General features: G+C 40.6%; 1 protein-coding gene across 2 annotated transcripts; it reads left to right on the plus strand.

The window, feature by feature from the left end:
* Positions 1 to 936: 936 nt before the first annotated feature.
* Positions 937 to 19,757, plus strand: LOC150058590 (coagulation factor XIII B chain-like). 2 transcript variants are annotated; one of them, XM_090339968.1, is made up of 12 exons: positions 937 to 1,024; positions 4,937 to 5,137; positions 7,218 to 7,403; positions 8,028 to 8,204; positions 9,180 to 9,356; positions 10,162 to 10,341; positions 10,422 to 10,607; positions 11,405 to 11,587; positions 11,679 to 11,879; positions 14,407 to 14,589; positions 17,911 to 18,124; positions 19,570 to 19,757. In XM_090339968.1, exons 1-12 carry the CDS (start codon positions 961 to 963, stop codon positions 19,607 to 19,609), a joined length of 1,992 nt encoding a protein of 663 aa, XP_090196094.1. In that variant the 5' UTR covers positions 937 to 960; the 3' UTR covers positions 19,610 to 19,757. The 2 variants fall into 2 exon arrangements, with proteins under 2 accessions (XP_090196094.1, XP_090196095.1); XM_090339969.1 differs by lacking the exon at positions 14,407 to 14,589.
* The last annotated feature ends 1,091 nt before the right edge of the window (positions 19,758 to 20,848 follow it).

Below are 20,848 nucleotides of genomic sequence, written 5' to 3' on the forward strand. Positions count from 1 at the left end.
AATGAACATCGTTGTGCTAGTGGATTTAGTATGTCCTTGTTTCTGGATGATTGGTTAAATGCCAAGTAGTGGAATTGCTGGGTCATAGGGGAGCTCTATGTTTAGTCTTTTGAGGCACTGCCATACTGCTTTCCATAGTGGTTAAACGAGTTTGCACTCCCACCAACAGTGTAGTAGTGATCCCTTCTAGCAGCATCCCCTCCAACATCTGTTGTTATTAGTTTTCTTGATCCTGGCCATTCTAACTGGAGTGAGGTGGAATCTTAGAGTTGTTTTGATTTGCATTTCTTTTATGACCAGAGATGTCGGGCATTTCTTCATGTGTCTATAGGCCATTTTTATTTCTTCTTCAGAGAAGACTCTCTTTAAGTCTTTGGTCCTATCTTTTAATGGGATGGTTGTTTCTTTGGAGATTAGTTTGGGAATGATTCAATTTTTTGAGCTGTTGATATATTTTAGATATGAGGCCTTTGGTAAGACTAAACTCTTAAGTGTTACATAGGACTGCTTTTCATAATCCCTTGTAGCATTGCTTACCACAGTTAGGTCTTTCAGATGTATGATCCCAGCTGCAGCATTTTCTGTTCCTAAGTTCATCCCTTCTCTTGCTCAATGGTAGTAAACACCAGTGGCCAGGTGAGCTTCACTCTGTGAACTTATGTTTGGGAATCTGGGTTGAAAATGCCCCTTATGCAGCCTATATGGATTTCTACTGTGCCATTGCTATCCCCATGTTGGCTGGCATATTCTTGTCTGAACTTGATATGAAAGGGACATCCTTTCATACAGCTGTGTCATTTTAACATGATTGGAAAATACTTTGTGCAATATGAGGCCTGTTCCAAAAGGACTCAGATGTAAATCATTAACTTTTTTTTCAGAAGAAGTATTGTGTACATGACGGACAAGCCAGTAGGTGCTTTGGAGTTGTTAAAATCTTTATGAAACATACCATTGAAGATGAGGTGGGAAGATTTGGTTTTTATTAGTATTTTAATGATCTCGGGAGAAATCGGAGCAGAAGGTAAAATTAATTCTTAGTAGTCCTCATTCTACAGTTGATTCATGCATCTTGAATTTTGATCTAATCTTTTGATGTGTCAATTTTATAGAAAGTGTTTTATAAATATGTTATCTATATATGTAGACAACCTTTTATGGTCTTGTAGTTGAGTAAGTTAGAAAAACACAACAAAGTCTGCTTATTTCTCTAAAACTGGGGAGGTCAAAGGCTTGAATCTATAATACTTCAAAGGGTTTTCTGGTTTATAATGTGTTTCTTTAGAAGTTGCATATTTACTTTAGAACGTTATGAATGAACCTATGGTTCACATTAACAAAATGAATATCATTTTACTTCTCTGTTCAAAAGAGAAGACTTCAATGTGAGGAATTTGCCAGCGAACCATACATCCGAAAGATTTTTCTCCCTTTGCGACTGTGACTTTTAGTGATTTATTCTCAGAACGCTTTTGAGAGAGAAATGTGATCTATTAAAGATTTTGTCTCGACAGCCTTATTAATAAGAGCTGTCCAGCCAGATCAGTACCTGTGGATTTCCTAATGACTAGAAATCTGTAGAGGCAGAGTTCCTACTGAGTCAGAAAGGAGTGAGAATGAAGGTTGGCAGGGTACCGTGCGTTTCCATTAATGGAAACATATGGTAGATTTGAACCTATTGTTTAATTTTACTTGATGTCGTTCAATATATTTCTACTGTGCTATTTTCCTACTTCGTTGCTTTTAACTGCTGCATAGTCTTTCATTTGTTTTATTCATCTGCTCTTTTGATCATGGGTACTTGGTTGCTCTAACACCTCACCACACTTCTGAAAGTTATATCTATCTATATGTATGTATGTATGTATATACACACATTTATACATACATACATACATACATACATACATATATAGTTTAGATATAGATGTATAAAATCACCTTGTATCCCTGTGAGAATTTCTTCATCCTGTGTTCACTCAGAGGTGGGAATGTTGAATAATTCTTGAACTTGGTTGCTCAGAGTGCATGGTTACAGATGTTTTGCAAAATGGCTGTGTATACTACAATGAGTGTTGTTTTCAAAGAGGATGTGGGTGCTCACTTCCCAGTCTCCTTACCAGCACTCCATATGATCTGCTTTCCTGCTATTTGGCTAATCACGCATAAAGTAGTATCTCATTTTTTGTGTCTGTTCTGGGGCTTGAACTAGGCCTAGGTTCCGTCCTTTAGTTTTTTTCACTCAAGATTGGCACTCTACCACTTGAGCTACAGCTCCACTTCTGGCTTTTTGCTAGAGCTAAGAACCTCATGTTTTTTTCTTCCTGGGCTGCCATTGAAATGGGATCCTCAGAGTAGCTAGGACTATAGGCACGAGCCACTCTAATATCTCATTGAAACCTCTGTGGTTTCCTCATTTATATCTGATTAGCTTTTGCCTTTGCTTTGTGTCTTCTGATACCTGCTTTGTGGGAACTCTTTGTGAGCACCAAGTTTTCATTTGTCAGTTTAGACATTGCAAACAGTGGACAATGACTGTCATAGGAAAAAAAGGCCTTTAGTCTGACACAATCAAATTTGTTAACTTTTGCCTTTTTTTCCCTGCCTTGTTCCTGTACCTCTGAATCCTACAGTGTGTTCAGACCTCAGGAAATATGCATGATGGGGGTCTTTCTGTCCCAAGTAGAAACTATAAGATTATATTTATAAACTATATATGATATGATTATATTTTACTGTGCTAGTTATTCTTTGGCTAAGATTATTCTGTTCTGCTCTTTTCTACACAAAAGAGACTATACACATGAAGTATTATGTTTTCATGCACACTGTATCAGTTTATTTATTTCTGGTCTATATCACCAATAGTTTCAACTATTTAAAGATATTCATTTCACAGATTTGAAAGTCTCCACCTGTGGGTTAAAGTTGCTTTAGCTAACATTTATTGTCCAGCTTTCTGATTCCCTTTCATTGTGTCTGCAATCCTTATAATTCTATTAATTTCTCTCTTGAATGTGTGTTTTCCAAGTCATCTCACCTCCTTTAACAGTAAAGTGCTCTTAGTGAGGGAAGCGCCTGCCCCAAGGCAGAGCCTTTGAAGCCACACCTAGGACAGAATGCCATTTGCTGACCCAGTTTGTGGAGCAGCAGCCACTCCTGGGGACAACACCGCATACTCATCATTCATGGCCATTGTTGCAGGGTGGCCTTTGTGAATTTCCTGGCTATGGAAAGTGCTAGGAGTTCTTGGGGGATGGTGGCACATCCTCTGCATCTCCACTCAGCTCACATGCTGGCAGTGGTATGCTGCTCATGTTTGACACATGTTTTCTCCAGCCTTGGCTGTGATGCTGTTATCATTTTATGTGCCAAGGCAGCAGGAAGTTAGACTCTGATAAAACCACATGATCTTGCCAGCTCTGACTTTGTTCTACCCAGGATATTTATTTCTTCTCAACACAATTCTTGAGATGGCCCAAAGTAACTTTCTCTTCAGCGTCTTTATTATGTCAAGAATGCCAACATAAAAATAGATTTGTAAAATGGGCACTGGTGATACAATGTGAAGAAAAGTAGAAAAATCATGTATTTTATATAGATGTATCCAATCTGACACCACCCAGCTGAAGACACAGAACATGAACAGCACCCTGGAAACATTCTTTGTGTCCTTTCTATGGTACAAGAAGAATGTCACCATTTTGACTTCTTTTCCCATCGGTTAGCTTATTCTTTGTAAAAGTTAGATGATTCATGTTTCTGGCTTCTTCCATTTGATAATATGCTTGGGAGATTCATCACACATACATTTGTACTTTTCTGCAGGATCCCATTATATGCCCAATCTAAATGGTGTCTGTATTTTTCTGTCACTAAAGAACACTTAGACTATTTTCAATTTAGGAGAGCCATGAATAGCAGTATATGAAAGTTGTATCTGGGCTCTAATGTGTTTCTGTTGGATAATATAGGGTACATATTCTGCTTTAATTAACATTACCAATGTATTTTCTCATTGGACACCAATTTGTGTTCTGATGTGTAGTAGTGTGAGGTCCTCTTTTCACTACCTTCACTTATTAAGAGCTACAGCCTTTCTCATTTCAGCAAGTCTAGTACATTTTCATTCCTATCCTATAGTGATTTTAATTTCAATTTCCCTGGCAAATAAGGTTGAATATGATTTCTGACCATTTAATTATCACATTTGTTAAGTTCTTGTTCCATCACTAACCACTTGTCTGATATTACATATCAGACTGTAATGTATATAAATATGTATTATAACTATAAATGTATATTTATACATGCACATATGCATGTATTCTTTTATGGTACTGGAGTTTTACCTCCAGGTCTTGCACTCGCTAGACAGTGAACCATCCTCCACTAATCCTTTCTATTTTTTAAAAAATTATTTTTCAAATAGCATGCCAAGTTTATACCCAAGCCATCTTGCATCAATATTCTCTTATTTATACTTCCTGCACAGCTGAGATGAGAGATGTGAGCCATAGGGCCTGGCTCCATACTAGATTTTAAGGAATAAGGAAAGAAAAAAAAAGTAAAATAGTTCAATGTATTGAATCAAATAAAGTATATTATTAGAATGGATCCCAACTGTCTATTTTTGCTTTTCTTAATGTGACTACTAGAAAATTTAAAATGCACATATGCCTTTCATAGAGGCAGTTTATTCTGCACTGAACTATACTGTTAGAAATGCCTTCAGCCTTATCCTGACTAGCAGATCTGTTTAGAGGTGTTAGCCAATTGACAGGGAGGAAATTGGGTGGGGAGGCTTGGAGTATCGTGACATTCTTTAAAAGTTTTGGTCATCAATTAAGTATACGTTGACTGTCACTCCTTGATCCTAGGTTTCCTGGTTCTAGATTTGTGTTTCTGCTTTCAGCTTCCATTTTATTGATTTCAGAGAAACACTGTGATTTCCCAACTGTGGAAAATGGAAGGATTGCCCAATATTATTACACTTTCAAAACCTTTTACTTCCCGATGAGTCTAGACAAAAAATTGTCTTTCTTCTGCTTGGCTGGGTATACAACTAAGAGTGGAAAACAAGAAGCGAGTACCAGGTGTACGGCAGAAGGCTGGGTCCCAGAGCCAAGGTGCTTCCGTAAGTTGTGTGCTTTGTCATTGTGATGCTGCAGTACCTGATGCACTAGTCTGTACAAGAAACCGAATTCTGTTTGTATAACATAGGAAATGAATAACCCTCTGGAAGAAAGTATTTGTTTTGGAAAATCTGAAATTCTGTAAACAATGTGTTCTATTTGTTTTTACTAGAACCCTGTGAGAGGACTAAGGATAATAACTATCTTTCATGTTTTTGCATTGCAAGTGACAAGAGATGCATTTGAGTCACCTTAAATAGTAAGGAGTTGGTTGTCCACATTATTTTGTATTTGGAAGCCAGAATAATGCTAAAGACCATGGCCTCCTCAAGGATAAGACTGTTAATCCAGTGTTCTATCACGTGCAAACTCCTCATTCTTTTGGATGCCAACTTCTCTTATTCTATCTGTGGAAAATAGTATTTTTCTGAATTTTGAGTTCCAATTCATGAGAAAGAGCTGCAATTGGTTTGGCTTCTTATTTCAGGTCAAGTCATGCTGTCATGACAATATTTAATCTCACCAGAACACTGTTGAGCTAAGAATTCTCTAATGAGCAATTGTGTCTAATACGAAGTATGGTTGATAGAGTTTGTTAAATACATATGTTTAGGATATTTACCTAAACCCTCATTCTCTATGAATGTTTATTCATTGGCTAAATACCTAGTCATTCCACAACTCCCAAAACAGACCATAATTTGGCATTGCATTCATTGTTTTCACATATTAACATTAATAAATAAAACTCCCTGGTATCTGCAGCATAGAAATATTCACTATCTGTGGAGATAGAACATTAAAGAGGTTACCAGGGGAGTGTAATGGTGAGGATACAACTTGACAGTCAGAATGACCGGGCCTAGCTCCATGGCTAGAGGCAAAACATATGCATTCTGGACGGGCATTTCCCATACATAGCACTGGTTAACGTTGTTGCTTCAGTGAGTTGGAGTAACACACAAGTGGTAGATGTATTTAAGCTAACGTTAGCCTCTTAATCCTTCCATGAGGACTTGTTAGGAAGCTCTAATAATACAGCTAATAAAACTCTAGAGCTCAAGCTGAGTGAGTATGGGTGGTTTATGCCTATAATCCTAGCTACTCAGATGGCTGAGATCTGAGGATGGCAGTCCAAAGCCAGCCCGGGCAGTAAGGTGTGCCAGGCTCTTATCTTCAAAGAGCCAGAAGGGGTACTGAGGCTCAAGTGGTAGAACATTAGTCTTAAGTAAAAAAAACTCAGGGACAGTGCCCCGGCCCTGAGTTCAGGCCCCAGGGCCAGTACACACACACACACACACACACACACACACACACACACACACACACACACACACACAGAGCTTCATAGAATGCTCAGATGACTTCATTATGTTGTCCATTAATGTTACAAATGTTGACTGAAAAAGAATAATTGTACTCTGAAAGGATTTGAGGAGTAATTTTCATCAGTTTACAAGGGCTGAGAACTGCGTCCTGTGAAGGCAGGTGATTCCAAAATATTGGCCAAAAGCAAGAATGAACAAAGTTTTCATATTAAGAATGACTATGTAACATCTGTCGACTAGGTGTGTGTGTTACTATTTGTTTATCAAGCACAGTATATTCATACTAATTAGGTATTAGATGCAAAAGAAATCCCTTCTTTCATTTTAAAGTGACAATTAGAGATAGATATATATTTTCTTTTTTTGCCAGTCCTGGGGCTTGAACTCAGAGTCTAAGCACTGTCCTTGGGCTTTCTCAAGGCTAGAGCTCTACCACTTGAGCCACAGCCCCACTTCTTCCTGCTTTTTCCATGTATGTGGTACCAAGGAATTGAACCCAGGTCTTCATGCATGCTAGGCAAGCACTCTACCACTAGGCCAAACTCCTAGCCTGGAAGATGTATTTTTCTGAAAGAAGATAAAGAGTAGGAATGACTACAAAAACTAAAATTTGTAAACAAGCAAATCCATGTCAAATGGAATCCACTTCTGAAAAAAAAGTATGCAGCATGTGCTAAGAGATTTCTAAAATTAAATCAAGGAATTGTAGCATGGTTTTGTTCCGTTAAACAAAGAATTGTATTTTCCCCCATAGGAAAATGCACTAAGCCCGACCTAAGAAATGGTTACATTTCCGATGTGAAATTGTCCTACAAAATTCAAGAGACCATGCGTTATGGCTGTGCTTCAGGATACAAAACCACAGGTGGGAAGGATGAAGAAGAGGTTGAGTGTCTTGCGGAGGGATGGTCTTCTCCTCCAGCCTGCTGGGAGGAACTCGGTATGTGTGTCAGAATCATTTCCCAGCACTGAAGAAAGGACAGATCTTTAGCTAGTACTCTCTTTGCCAGAGAGGGATTTCTATTTCATATAGTTCATTTTTCATGAATTCTGCAAATATGGGCAGTTGATGCTAGTGTTCATTTCTTAAATGCCAAAAGTTTTCTTAATTTTCAGATTTGCGACACCTGTAACATATACCCTTTCCAGCAATTTCCTTTGGCCTAGTAAGGAAAGACGGTGTGAAACAAAATGAAGTTAATTAACATTTCCTTCACAACGTGTCTGTAACTTTTTCTTTATAAAACAATCTCTTGTTAGCCTGTGGTAAATGGCTTACATGGTAAAAGTCCACAGAGCGACAAGTGGTCATGCCACGAGACTTGAGTTGTGGCCTTTGGTCAATAGAGTGGATCAGAAGGTGAACAACGGTAGATTTGACAGTTTGCAGGGAGGCAGGCAAATGAAAATGAAGAGGCAAAGGCAAATTTGGGCTATGTTAACGATTTTACCAAGAGTTGCTTTTGCCACTTATTGAAAAATTCACGTTGAGATTTCTTTTATTACTCTATGGTACTGATGGCATTTATAAAATAAACAAAATAAACAATTCACTTCCTTTTAGAAACGTGTGTGGCCCCTGAATTGCATAATGGAAACTATTCCACAACACAGAGAACATTTAAAGTGAAGGACAAAGTACAGTACGTGTGTGCTGCTGGTTTCTATACAGCCGGAGGAAAACAGGCAGAAGAGGTAGAATGCCTGTCACACGGATGGGCGCTCACCCCACAATGCACCCGTAAGTCCTCCTCCTCAGACAAGTCCATCTCCTGAAGAGCACTAAATTATCACACTAGTAATATCCCCTCTTTTTTTTCTCTTTTAATTATGCTAGTGGTAGGCTTTGATCATTTAGATCTCTTAAGTAGGAAAATTTCATGTTAGATCCCAGAATTAAAACTGAATAGTATTTAATAACATAGAAAATAACCCTATAAGCTTATTTTTCTTTTGCAATTTTTATTCTCAGACAAGAACTATACAAGGGAGGAGGATTTCATTGTGATATTTCCATGCATATGTACAATAGATTCCCACCAATAGGTACCCCTCTATTTCTTTCCCTTACCTCCTTCCCTTTTCCCAATACAACTTGAACAGGTTTACTGCTCTGTTTGCATATGTGTCAACAATCTTGACTGCATTTGCTCTTTCCCCCTCTTTAGCCCCGCCCCCTCTTGTTGATATCTATACCCCACCTCTTGTAACAGAGCTGTTCTCCTTGCCTCTTCCATCCTCTACTGAGCCATGGCTATTGTTGCGATTCTTTATGTTCATTTCTTATATAGTTGCAGTTTGTCTTTATGAGTTAAAAAACAGATTAAGAGTGGGGCACGGTGGCTCACACCTGTAATCCTAGCTACTCTGGAGGCTGAGATCTGAAGATCAAGGTTCAAAGCCAGCCAGGACACTAAAGACCTTGAGACTCCTATCTCCAGTTAAGCACTAGAAAATGGGAAGTGGAGCTGAGGCTCAAGGGTAAGGAGGTAGCCTTGAGCTCAAGAGCTCAGGAACAGTGCCCAGGCCCAGAGTTCAATCCCATGACCCACAAAAAAAAACAAAAACAAAAACATAAAAACAGATTAAGGCAAATTTATTTGTGTTTGTTCCAATATAGAAAAAATAGGGAATTTTTGCCCCATCTGCAAAAAATAAACACAACTTTGTATTTTTCTCTATCCTTTCTTTTTTCTTTTTCTTTTTTTTTTTTTAGGATTAACATGCTCTTCTCTAAGATTAATAGAAAATGGCTATTTTCATCCTGTGAAGCAAACCTATGAGGAAGGAGATGTAGTTCAGTTTTTCTGTCATGAAAATTATTATCTAAGCGGATCTGATTTAATTCAATGCTATACATTTGGCTGGTACCCAGAAGCTCCTGTATGTGAAGGTAAAATGCTTAAATTTCATATCTAGACAAGGGATGTCTCATAGCTCAGTAAGCTTTAATTTCTATGAGCTCTGGAAAACAATGTCTGCACTGATCAAGCCCTAGTTCTTGTACTGTTTTCAAAATGAAATCTTGTCTTTGAAATCAATTCTTTATTCCAGCAATCTCTAGTTATTGCATTTTAAACACTTTACACTTTGTAGTATTTTAAAGTATGTATCCTAAGTTTAAAATCTTTTATTATAATGAATAATTTCTTTTTTTCCCACTGGGAATTGCCAGTTAACCAAATTTCTCAGTTTTGGATGAACCCTTTCTCCATTAGCCATAAATTGCTGACATGAAATTGTAGTCACACACACACACACACACACACACACGCGCACACACACACACACACACCTGCCTCTGTGGCTCCCTCCCTTTGAGAGCTCCCAATATCAATATTACTCTTGGTGCCATGCTTCTTCAAATCCAGCAGAAGAGCCTAACAGCAAGAATAGCTGTAGAATGTGTGCTGCCACAGGGCGAATTTACCATCACACGGGAATCTGTCTGTGTGTCTGTGTGTGTATCCGTGTGTTAGTGTTAGCGTGTGGTGTGTGGTGTGAGTGTGTGTATGTGATGTGTGCATGTATGAGTGTGTGTGTGCGTGTATCTGAACGACTCACAGGTCCCTCTCGACCTGGACCCTTGCCTGGTCTTCCTTGCTGGCCTTCTCTGTGGTGTGTGTGAGTGTGAATGTGTGTGAGCGTGCTTGCACACGCGCGTGAGCGTGACCGCCCCGCCGGGTCTCCCTCCCCAGGCAGGAGGAGCCGCTGCCCCGCCCCGCCGGCGCCTCCGCACTCCCGGCCGGGGCCGCGCGCCGCCGCCCACCGCCAGGGCGCGCGGGTGCGCGTGGAGTGCCAGCCGGGCTTCGAGGTCCGCGGGTCGGCCGAGATGCGCTGCGAGGACGGGCGCTGGACGGAGCCTCCGCAGTGCGTGGGTCGGTAAGGCGCAGCTCGCGGCCCGCCCGCCCGTGGCGCGGCCCCGCGGGCCCTCGACGGCTCTGCCTTTCCCTTGCAGAAGAGCCGAGGCTGGCGTGCCCGGAGCCCCCGGCCATCGAGAACGGCGCCCCGCTGCTCCGCGGCTCCGGGGCCTTCGCCGGCGGGGCCCGCGTGGCTTACCGCTGCCGCAGCGGCTACGTCCTCCGCGGGCCCCCGGAGACGGCCTGCCGGCGCGGGCAGTGGACGGCGCCCCCGGCCTGCGTGGGTGAGTGTCCCCGGGGGCCTGCAGACCTGGGGTCCCCCGGGGCTGCCTCTCCGGTCCCCACACGGCGGCGGAGTCTCCAATCTGGGTCGGGGGGTCCACCGTGGCCGTGGGGAGAGTTTACCTGCGCGCGTGACCAGGGCCCCTGAGCAGGGAAGGACTCTCGCCAGCAAGAACGCGCCACTGGAGGGGAAGGAGAGGCTGTAACCTCCAGCCCGAGTGCCACGACCTTGGGGACGTCCTGCCTTCTGGGCCTGGCCCTGCTCTTTGGACTGGAGGGGATCTCCAGGCTGACCCTGGGTCCCCCCCGCCCCCCCAGGCTCCATCAGGCTGCCTGGCTTCCCGCCTCGGGATTAGATAAGGCAGCAAGCTCCCTGAACACCCATCTAAGAAGAATGCGGATAGCAGAGGGAGAGAAAGGTTCTAGAGGGACAAAGATAAAAACAGAAGACATTTCACTGAGAGCTGAGATGAGAAGCAGAGAGAAGGAAGGACATAATAAGAGCCAAACCCGGGCAGCACTAGTAGGGCGGACTCAAGCCTTTTTGCCAAGGAACATCATTTCCCTGTGAACACGTTTTAATATCTCCGCCACAGTTCCTCCGCAAACAAGAAGAGACAAAAGATGAATTGCCTGTCTTGCCCTGTCGGATTGCTTTGTTAAAGATAATGTTAGACAGCCCATGATTTTAGAAGTCCATCGTCCTAAATCACATGTTACCGTGGTGGAGGGGAGTGGGCTGTATCAGGGCATTGGTGTAGCTTCAGGTTCATTGTAGAGCTGCCTCTCTTCTTCTCAGAACATGCTGAGAGCTGTAGGCCGCCGCCTGCGGTGAGCAACGGGGCTCTGGTTGATGAGGTGCTGGCAAGTTACAGGCCTGGAGCCTTGGTGGAATACAGGTGCAATGAGTATTACCTACTGAACGGATCCAAGACGGCGCGCTGTGAGCAGGGAGCGTGGTCCCCTCCTCCTGCTTGCCTGGGTAAGACAGGTGGCAGGCCTTTGGGAGGTCTGCACTTTCCCGTGCTGTTCGTGTGGTGGTTTACAGCCTAGGAATCACCTTGGTCTTGCAGAGCCATGCACCATGAATGCAGACAACATGACCAGGAACAACATCGAGATGAAGTGGAAATACGAAGGGAAAATCTTGCACGGGGATTTGATAGACTTCGCATGCAAGCAGGGCTTCGGGCTGCCTCCATCCACCCCTCCGTCTGAGCTCTCCGTGCAGTGCCACCGTGGGGAGGTGAAGTACCCTTTCTGCATCAGAAAAGGTAACAGCCAAGCTGCAGTCCATCCCTGGAGCCTCTGGTAGCGTTCACCACCTTGCCTGGAGTCCATACCTGTCACTAAGGAATTCCTTGCGGTCAACTTTCAATCTATAAATTGGGGTTGAGCCAACTTCCAGTGTCGAGCCAGCACATAGACTTTGGTTGACGCTGCGAACGCATTTACATTCCCAGGAGTCATTTTCATTTTTATTTTAGTTTCTAGTACCTTTAGGTGGTTGTACAAAGGAGTTGCCATTTAACAAAGCAGTTTAGGGATGCAATGTAACCCCTTTGCCATTTTCACCCATCCCTCATTCTTAATTTTGTGGGATACACATTAGATTCATGTCTGAATTGTCTCCCTTTTCTCTTCTGAATTCCACAGCTAATCCCCCAAATTCATACCCTGGGATCAAACAGGATTCACTCCAGGGATGCAAAGCTGGGTCAACTTAGGTGAATCAGCAAATGTAAAACAACACATCAACAGTAGATGCAAAAAGACTTTTGACAAGATCCAACCCTTCTGTATGATACAAGCTCTATAAAAGCTTTCTTTCTCTTCTTTTCTTTCTTTCTTTCTGTCTTTTTTCTTTCCTTCCTTCCTTCCTTCCTTCCTTCCTTCCTTCCTTCCTTCCTTCCTTTCTTTCTTTCTTTCTTGTCCCAGGGCTTGAACTCAGGGCTTGGGCACTGTCCTTGTGCTTTCTCAAGGCTAGCACTCTAGCACATGAATCACAGCACCACTTCTGGTGTTTTCTGTGTACGTGGTAACCAAGGGGTCAAATCTAGAGCTTCATGCATGCTAGGCAAGCACTCTACTGCTAGAACAAACTCCTGGCCCCAGCCTACATTATTCTTAATGGTGAAAAACTAAAATCAATGCCTCTAAAATCAAGAATGAAGACAAGGATGTCTTATAGTACTGGAATTCCTAGCAAGAGCAATAAGAAAAGTGCGTAAAGGAGATCCAAATAAGGAAAGGAGGTAAAAACTGTCCCTTTTTGCAGATGACATGGTCTTGTATTCAAAGGAGCCTTACAGACTCCTCTCGCAAGCTGATTCAAAACTTTGGTAACGGAGCAGGGCATAAAATCAACCCATAAAACTCAGAAGCTTTTCTATATGCCAACAATGAGAAGACGGAGACTGAAATCAGGAAAGCAACTCTGTTTGCAATATGTATAACCTCAAAAAATACTCAGGAATTAAATGAATCATTTTCATTTTTATAAGAGGAACCATCAAAAGACCATCAGGGGAACACTTAGTGTCGTGTCAGTGTTCTGCAATGATGCCAAACATCAGCTGCTTAGAGTTCGTGGGGAGCATTGTCTCAGGCAAGGTGCTGCTGGAGAAAGAGGTTTTCTTTAATCCCTGGAAAGCATAGAGATTATTCCTCCATTTTCATGTTTTTCTTTCATTACTTTTTATTTTCAGTTTCATTTTTATTATTCAGTACACGTATGGAGGGGGTTTTAATTCAGCAAGTCAGTTTGAGTGCAAGGCATCGGGAACAATTTCTTCATTCTCCCCAATAATCCATTTTAGTAAGAAATCAAAAGGAAGATAATATATATGGCTTTAAAAGAGAAATCATACATTTTCAGGTAGATTGTAAAGAAAAGAAATCATAACTACTAAAGCTTTGATAGTTATTAATATGTGTTTGAAATTTATGACATGGAACTCTAATCATCAGAATAAACTTCTATGACATTATTGTAGAACTACATTATTTCATTAGCAGGCCTGGCTTTTTTTAAAAGTTTTAAAATTTTTTTGTGGGTCATGGGACTTGAACTTGGCCTGGGCACCGTCCCTGAGCTCTTTAGCTCAAGGCTACTGCCCTACCCTTGGGCCAAGCCCCACTTCCCATTTTTTAGAGGTTAACTGGAGATAAGAGTCTCAGGTTCTTTTGTGCCCAGGCTGCTTTGAACCTTGATCCTCAGATCTCAGCCTCCTGAGTAGCTAGGATTACAGGCGTGAGCCAGTGTGCCCTGCGAGGCCTGGGTTTTGAACTCAGGGCCTCATACTTGCAAGTGTGAGGTACTCTACTGGTGCTACCAAGTGGTCTAGCATTGTGCTGGAGATGGAGTCTTGTGGACTTTTCTCCCTGAGCTGATTTTAAACCTCATCATTCAGATCTCAGATTCTGGAGGAGCTAGAATTACAGGTATGAGCCATTGGCATCTGGCACAAAAATATTTTGAGGCGGGAGTTTGGCCTAGTGGTAGAGTGTTTGCCTAGTATGCACGAAGACCTGGGTTCGATTCCTTGGTACCACATACATAGAAAAAGTTGGAAATGGTACTGTGGCTCAAGAGGTAGGGTTCTAACCTTGAGGAAAAAAAAAAAACCCGAGGACAGTGCTCAGACCCTGAGCTCAAGCCTAGGACTGCAAAAAATAAAATATTTTGAGTACTACCTTAATGACCTTTGAGACAAGGAAGTAGTCTTGTTTTCTTTCTGTAGCAATTATGGAAACCCTGGATGCTTATCATAGGAATTCATCATATACTTGTCTTTGCAGAATCTAAAGGAAGGTGTGCATCTCCTCCACTTATTAAAAATGGAGTCATCATAAGTTCAGCTGTAAATACTTATGAAAATGGTTCCTCGGTGGAATACAGATGCTTTGAGAACCATTTCCTGCAAGGCCCTAAGGAGGCTCACTGTGTGGAGGGAGAGTGGACGGCCTCCCCACTGTGCTTGGGTATGTGCACAGATAGAACATGCCCCTACTCAGGAAGGAAAACCATGGCACCTGTTCAACTTCCTGTCCCGCCTGCCTTGATTACGATGCCATGCTTACCTTGCTGTTTTTTTTTTTGTTGTTGTTGTTGTTTTAATCTTTCCTCCAGGCTACAAGTAACTAAGGTCAATTAATCTGATAAATGCTAAGTGTAAACCACACATCAGATACTAGTTTGGTGTTAGGCAATGAGATGGATAAGCATAGTAGTGTAGCTAATTACTATTCAGAATGATTGGTGACATGACAGAAAACCTGAGTGCAGCAGGTGACTTACGGAAGGTCATGTCAAGGTTATCAGTGTGGAAAGATGAAGCAAACCTGGCACTGGGGCTCCTTTTATAATCTTAGCTAATTCAGAACGGTGAGATCTAAGAAATGAAGTTTAAATCCAGCCCATAATACTTCTATTTCCAATTAACAAGGAAAGAAATAAAGGACAGAAAGAAGAAAGACAGGCAGACCGTGGGGGGTGGGGGGGTGGGGGGGGGAGGGAGGAAGGGATTGAGGGGGGGAGGAGGGAGGAAGGGAGGAAGGAAGAAGGGAATAAGAAAGGGTGGGAAGGAGGGAAGGAAGGGGGAGGGAGGGAAGGAAGGAGGAAGAGATGAGAGAATAAAGGGGAGAGGGAGAGAGGGAGGAAGAGAGAGAGAGTGAGAAATGAATGCCTTCTTAGTAAAGTGCTGACAAATGACATTTATGAAGAATCTCAGAGTGTACACTAAGGACCTATCTTAATAATATGGAACTATTTCTTTGTTTTCAGTTCAGACTTATTTATTTATTTATTTATTTTTTGCCAGTCCTGGGCTTGAGCTCAGGGCCTGAGCACTGTCCTTGGACTTTCTCAAGGCTAGAGCTCTACCACTTAAGCCTCAGCACCACTTCCGACTTTTTTCTATGTATGTGGTACCGAGGAATCGAACCCGGGTCTTCATGCATGCTAGGCAAGCACTTTAACCACTAGGCCAAACTCCCGGCCCCGCAGACTTATTTATTTTTATCTTATTTCACTTGCTATGACTTAGGTACAATGTTATCTGGATGATGTAATGGATATCTTTATTTGCTTCTCAAGCACATCAATAAAACTTTCAGTATTTTACCTTTATATATCACCTTTAAGAGTCAAATCATAAATACTTTTCAAAAGTAGGTAAAAGATACAGAAACCTATCTTTATCTTGCTGAGAATATTTTAGAAACCATCTTTAATGGGTACTTTTAAACTTGCCAGTGTTTTTTTATCATTATTATATAATTATTATTTTGTCAATATTTTGTGCATTTAGTGAAATATATTGACTATTTGAATGCCAAACATGGTATTTTCTTATAAGAAATGTCATGGTTGTGGTGAATTATGTTTATTATATCTGTTGGTCTGTTTGCCAATATGTGGAAGGTTTACATCTATTTTCATAAGGGAGAGATTGGTGTTACTTTCTTTTCAGATTTGATATCATGTTTTGGTAGATCTCACCTTGCTGACTTTGGAAGTTTTTCCTCTTTGCCAGTTCTCTGAGATTGGTTATGAGATTGGTATTTCTTTTGTATTGATGGTAAGAATTCACATGTAAGCCATCTAACATTTTAGTCTTGGTGGAGAGATTTTAGTGGTAGTTTGAATTTGTTCTGATATTTTCTCTTCTACCTGTCAGTTGGATAGGAAAGAGTCGGTGAAACCTATCACATCTAAAATGTCCAATTAGTTGCCATCCTTTTATCCTCATCTTAATATCTTAGTTATTACTATTAGCATGCATCTCTTTCATTCTGGACATATCTTATAAATTTTATTAGAGCACCATTACCTCATATTCTCCTCAAATGATGAATCTTTATGTTTGTTAATCATATTTATCAAATATTGTTTCCTATTATTTCTCTAAATTCTCTTTTACTCTTTTTTTTTTGAGAGTGGGGATGGACATGGGGCTTGAACTCATGGCCTGGGCATTGTCCATGAACTTTTGCTCAAGGCCAGTGCTTTATCACTTTGAGCCACAGCTTCACTTCTGGCTTTTAGTTGGTTAATTGGAGATATAAGTCTGATGGACTTTTCTGCCCAGGCTGGCTTTGAACTGTGATCCTCAGATCTCAGCCTTCTAAATAGCTAGGATGACAGGCATGAGCCACTAGTACCCAAAACCTCTTTTATGCTTTCTTGAGATCATTTTATTACTCTTTTACAGGTTTGCTCTGCCGTTAACCTAGGTTCCTGATTTTTCACTTTCATATTATTTTTAATATGTACTAAAATTATATATGTATATGTATCTTCTCTGTGTGCATTATTTAGTAGTTTCTTGAAAGTTCTAAGCATTCGGAAGATTTTCTAGTTTTCATTGTTGGTAAACAAAAGAAACCCATATTCTGAAATACTTTGGTTTTGAACTTTGAATTGCTTTTATTGTGGAAAAAATAAATAGGTTCCTTGGATGCCCTAATTCTTTGAAGTTTTTGTTTTTATTTTCTTTTTTTTTAAACATTTGGGAAAGGACATAGGGATACTGTCAATACCTGTCACTCAAAACAATGCAAACTTCCTGTTTCTTAAATGGAAATCTCAAAGAGTAAGTACAGGGGCTTTTTAAAAACATCAGGTGGACAAGTCTGCATCCATTTTGAGAATCTTATTCCTACATCTAATAGTCAAGGCTTTGATAGGATATTTCATTTGATGTTTCTGAGGAAGAAAAGTGAAAAATAGCATAATTTCACCGACCATTAGTAAGTGTGTGTGTGTGGGGGGGGAAGAGCATAGCCTAGTGGTAGAGTGCTTGCCTATCATGCACAAAGCCTTGGGTTTGATTCCTCATTACCACATACATAGAAAAAGCCAGAAATGGCACTGTGGCTCAAGTGGCAGAGCACTAGCCTTGAGCAAAAAGTGTTCAAAGACAGTGCCTACGCCCTGAGTTCAAGCCCCAAGACTGGCAAAAAAAGCGCCAAGGTTTGTGAAAAATAGTTCTTATTTGTTTATTTGCTATCTTTGAAAATCTAATGTCCTAAAACTATAAAGACATATATACTTACCCTCTATATCCAAGAATACAGGTGCAAATGAAAGTTCTGGGTTTTGGTGTGTGCATGAGGATAAGAGGGAGGAATAGATTTTCTGACTTAAGTACTAATTCTTACTCACTAACTTGGCACTCTCTAGGATTTTTAAGTCAGCTTGAACAATTGGTATAATAATTGGTATTATATGAGATCTTGGTAACTCTTATACCGAGAAATATCAAAAATATTTTCTCCTATTTACTGTTTTTTTTCCTCCAGAGCCTTGCACGTTATCTTTTGATGAAATGGAAAAGAATAATCTAGTCTTGAAATGGAATTTTGATAATAGACCATTCATTTTCCATGGCGAATATATTGAGTTTCTTTGTATGAGAGATACTTTCATAGCCCAGTCATCTGTTATTGGGTCTGAAGTTAGAGTGCAGTGTGACAGAGGTCAGCTGAAATATCCAACGTGTGTTGAAAGAGAGAGGTAAGAAGAATCACCTATCGCTATTCCTTTACATTATTATTCAAAATGAATGGTATAAAAACTTCAGAAATATTGTGTTATACAGTACTTAAATGTTATAGCTATTGGAAAAGAAACATAGCCATATTAGTGACACTTGGACAACAGGATAAACAAATCACTTTACTTGCATGACATGTACATGTACGAAGTTTAAATACATCCTAAAGTTCTTCTTTTAATCACATTTTTTCACATTCCCAGGATAAGTTCTAAGTTTGTATGCTACCAAAGCTGGGGCATATATTTATGTAAGCTTTCTATTGAGACAAGAACAGGTTCACAATAATGACAAAATATGATATTTATTTCCAGGATCATATTTATGCATAAGTCCTTGGAATAATTTTCTGAACTGTTTCCACATAAAAAAAATTTGAGAAATATGTTTTGTACTACCTGGTAAATGAAAAGGAATCCTGTTCTTCAAACAAAATGACATAAACAGAATAAAATGATGTATGTATCATTTAATAGGGTCAAATGTTCAACCAGGAATTTAAAAAATAATAATGGCAGAGCATTAGTGGCTCACACCTGTAATCCCAGCACACAGGAAGCTGCGAGCTGACGATTGCCTTTCAAACCCAGCCTGGGCAGGAAAGGGTTTGAGACTCTTACCTCCAATTAACTACCAAAAAAAAAAAAAAAGAAAAGAAAAAGAAAAAGGCACTGAGGTTCAAAGGGTAGAGCATTTGCTTTGAACACAAAAGCTCAGGGAAAGTGTATAGGCCTTGATTTACAGAGCAGCACACAAACAACAACAAAATGGCAAAATGCATTGAGTATGACCAGTAATTTCACAAAATGAGCCAAAACAAAATAGGGGTTTGAACTCTGTTCCTGGATACTGTCCTCAAACTCCTTGTGCTCAAGTCTAATACTCTAACACTTCAGACGAAGCGCCACTTCCAGCTAGTGTGTGTGTGTGTGTGTGTGTGTGTGTGTGTGTGTGTGTGTGTGTGTGTGATTAATTGGAGAAAACCAGCCTGCCCCAGAACAGCTTCGAACTGTGATCCTCAGCCCTTAGCCTCCTGAGTAGCTAGGATTGTCAGCATGAGTGACTGGCATCCAGCACAAAATGTTCAAAGGATGCGGCATGAAAAGTTCCATGTTTATTTTGAATTTTGACATGATCAAAGTGAAAATTTTTATATGGTGTTTAAATGTTTTCAGGATATATTTTTGGGTAAAAAGCTGAGAAGAAAATTACTTAAAAATGGTGTTAGCATCGTAAATGCCATGATGGTCTGAGGTAGTATTTACCAACTATGATTTCTTAGTGTTACTGTAACCTAATATTAAGGGGAATCATTATATGAAATTGCTGAGTGGTTAAATTATAATACGCCCTCAACTATAATTGATGCTTATTTTAAGAAATTCTGTTTTTGTTTCTCATCAAGGATTCTGTCTTATCAAGGACCCTCAAGGACATCACAGTGAATGTCAGCAAGAAGAACAGTATATCAGCACATCAGTAAATCCCTTATAAAATGACTTTGAGTTAAAACCTTTACATTTCTGTCTGTTTGAAGATTTGAATCCCAATTTATATGCTCTGTATTTTCTTTATTTATAAATAAAGCCCAAATGTTTCATTTCTAGTTTGGATGATTCAACATGTCAGCTGATCTTTACTGCATCTCATTCCCATGTTAAAATTGATCTAAACATCAAAGTATTTCAGTTTACTAAGACCTATTGGCTCGACTATGTCTTCATATAATACAAAAAATTACACTAACATTTGAATTTATCACTTTCCATTAGTTGTTAGGAGGTTTTTTGTTGTTGTTGTTTGTTTGTTTTGCCAGTCCTGGGCTTGAGCTCAGGGCCTGAGCACTGTCCTTGGACTTTCTCAAGGCTAGAGCTCTACCACTTGAGCCCAGCACCACTTCTAGCTTTTTTCTATGCATGTGGTACCGAGGAATCGAACCTGGGTCTTTGTGCATGCTAGGCAAGCACTCTACCACTAGTCCAAACTCCCGGCCCTGTTAGGAGGTTTTTACGGTTACTTTTAATTCAGTATTGTTGTCAATAGTAGAGAACCGTGTGCAATGTAAATAATGTTGTATAATGTTTATTAAGTGTGGAAGAGACTAGCCTTAAAAACACAAAGTGCTTTCAGAATTAATACTTACTTAAGCCTAACAGTTATAGTTCTTGTGGGTTACTGAACTACCCACATGCTCAAAACGTTGTTAAAGCCAGATGGTTAGAGAATGAGAATGACTCTTGACATTTTTATGTTTTAGGAGTATTTTTTTCCTGCTGGTTTTGGGCTTGAACTTAGAGCCTGGGCAGTGGCTCTGAGCTTCTTGTGCTCAAGTGTCTACCACTTCTTCCTTTTCTCTGAGTAGTCTATTGGGGATAAGAGTCTCATTAACTTACTTGCCTGCACTGGCTTCAAACTGTGATCCTCCGCTCTCAGTCTCCTGAGTAGCAAGGATTATAGGCCGGAGCCACCATTATTGGAGCCTCACAGATTACAAAATCTGGCATCGGTGGGTCCTATCAGCAAAGTGACAATATGGTGAGGACTCAGCCGAGTGGACATCAGGTAACATTACTCTTCTCTTCGCGTCTGGAGCAGCAGCTCTATTTCTTGTTTCCGTTCACTCACAGGTATGTGCAGTAGTGTCATCTGGATACCAGAGCCCCGTTAGGACAGCTGAGGGCACT

Source organism: Megascapheus bottae, chromosome 10, assembly GCF_031878675.1.
Source record: "Megascapheus bottae isolate mThoBot1 chromosome 10, mThoBot2.hap1, whole genome shotgun sequence".
NCBI classification, from domain to species: domain Eukaryota; kingdom Metazoa; phylum Chordata; class Mammalia; order Rodentia; family Geomyidae; genus Megascapheus; species Megascapheus bottae.

What these genes read in the sequence shown, in the direction of transcription:
- LOC150058590 (XM_090339968.1), top strand. Translation starts at nt 961, where the DNA reads ATGAGGTGGGAAGATTTGGTTTTTATTAGTATTTTAATGATCTCGGGA. An exon ending in CCCAGAGCCAAGGTGCTTCC is followed by an intron (nt 5,138 to 7,217) that starts GTAAGTTGTGTG and finishes TTTCCCCCATAG; the next exon opens with GAAAATGCACTAAGCCCGAC. An exon ending in CCCTCCTCCTGCTTGCCTGG is followed by an intron (nt 11,588 to 11,678) that starts GTAAGACAGGTG and finishes TTGGTCTTGCAG; the next exon opens with AGCCATGCACCATGAATGCA.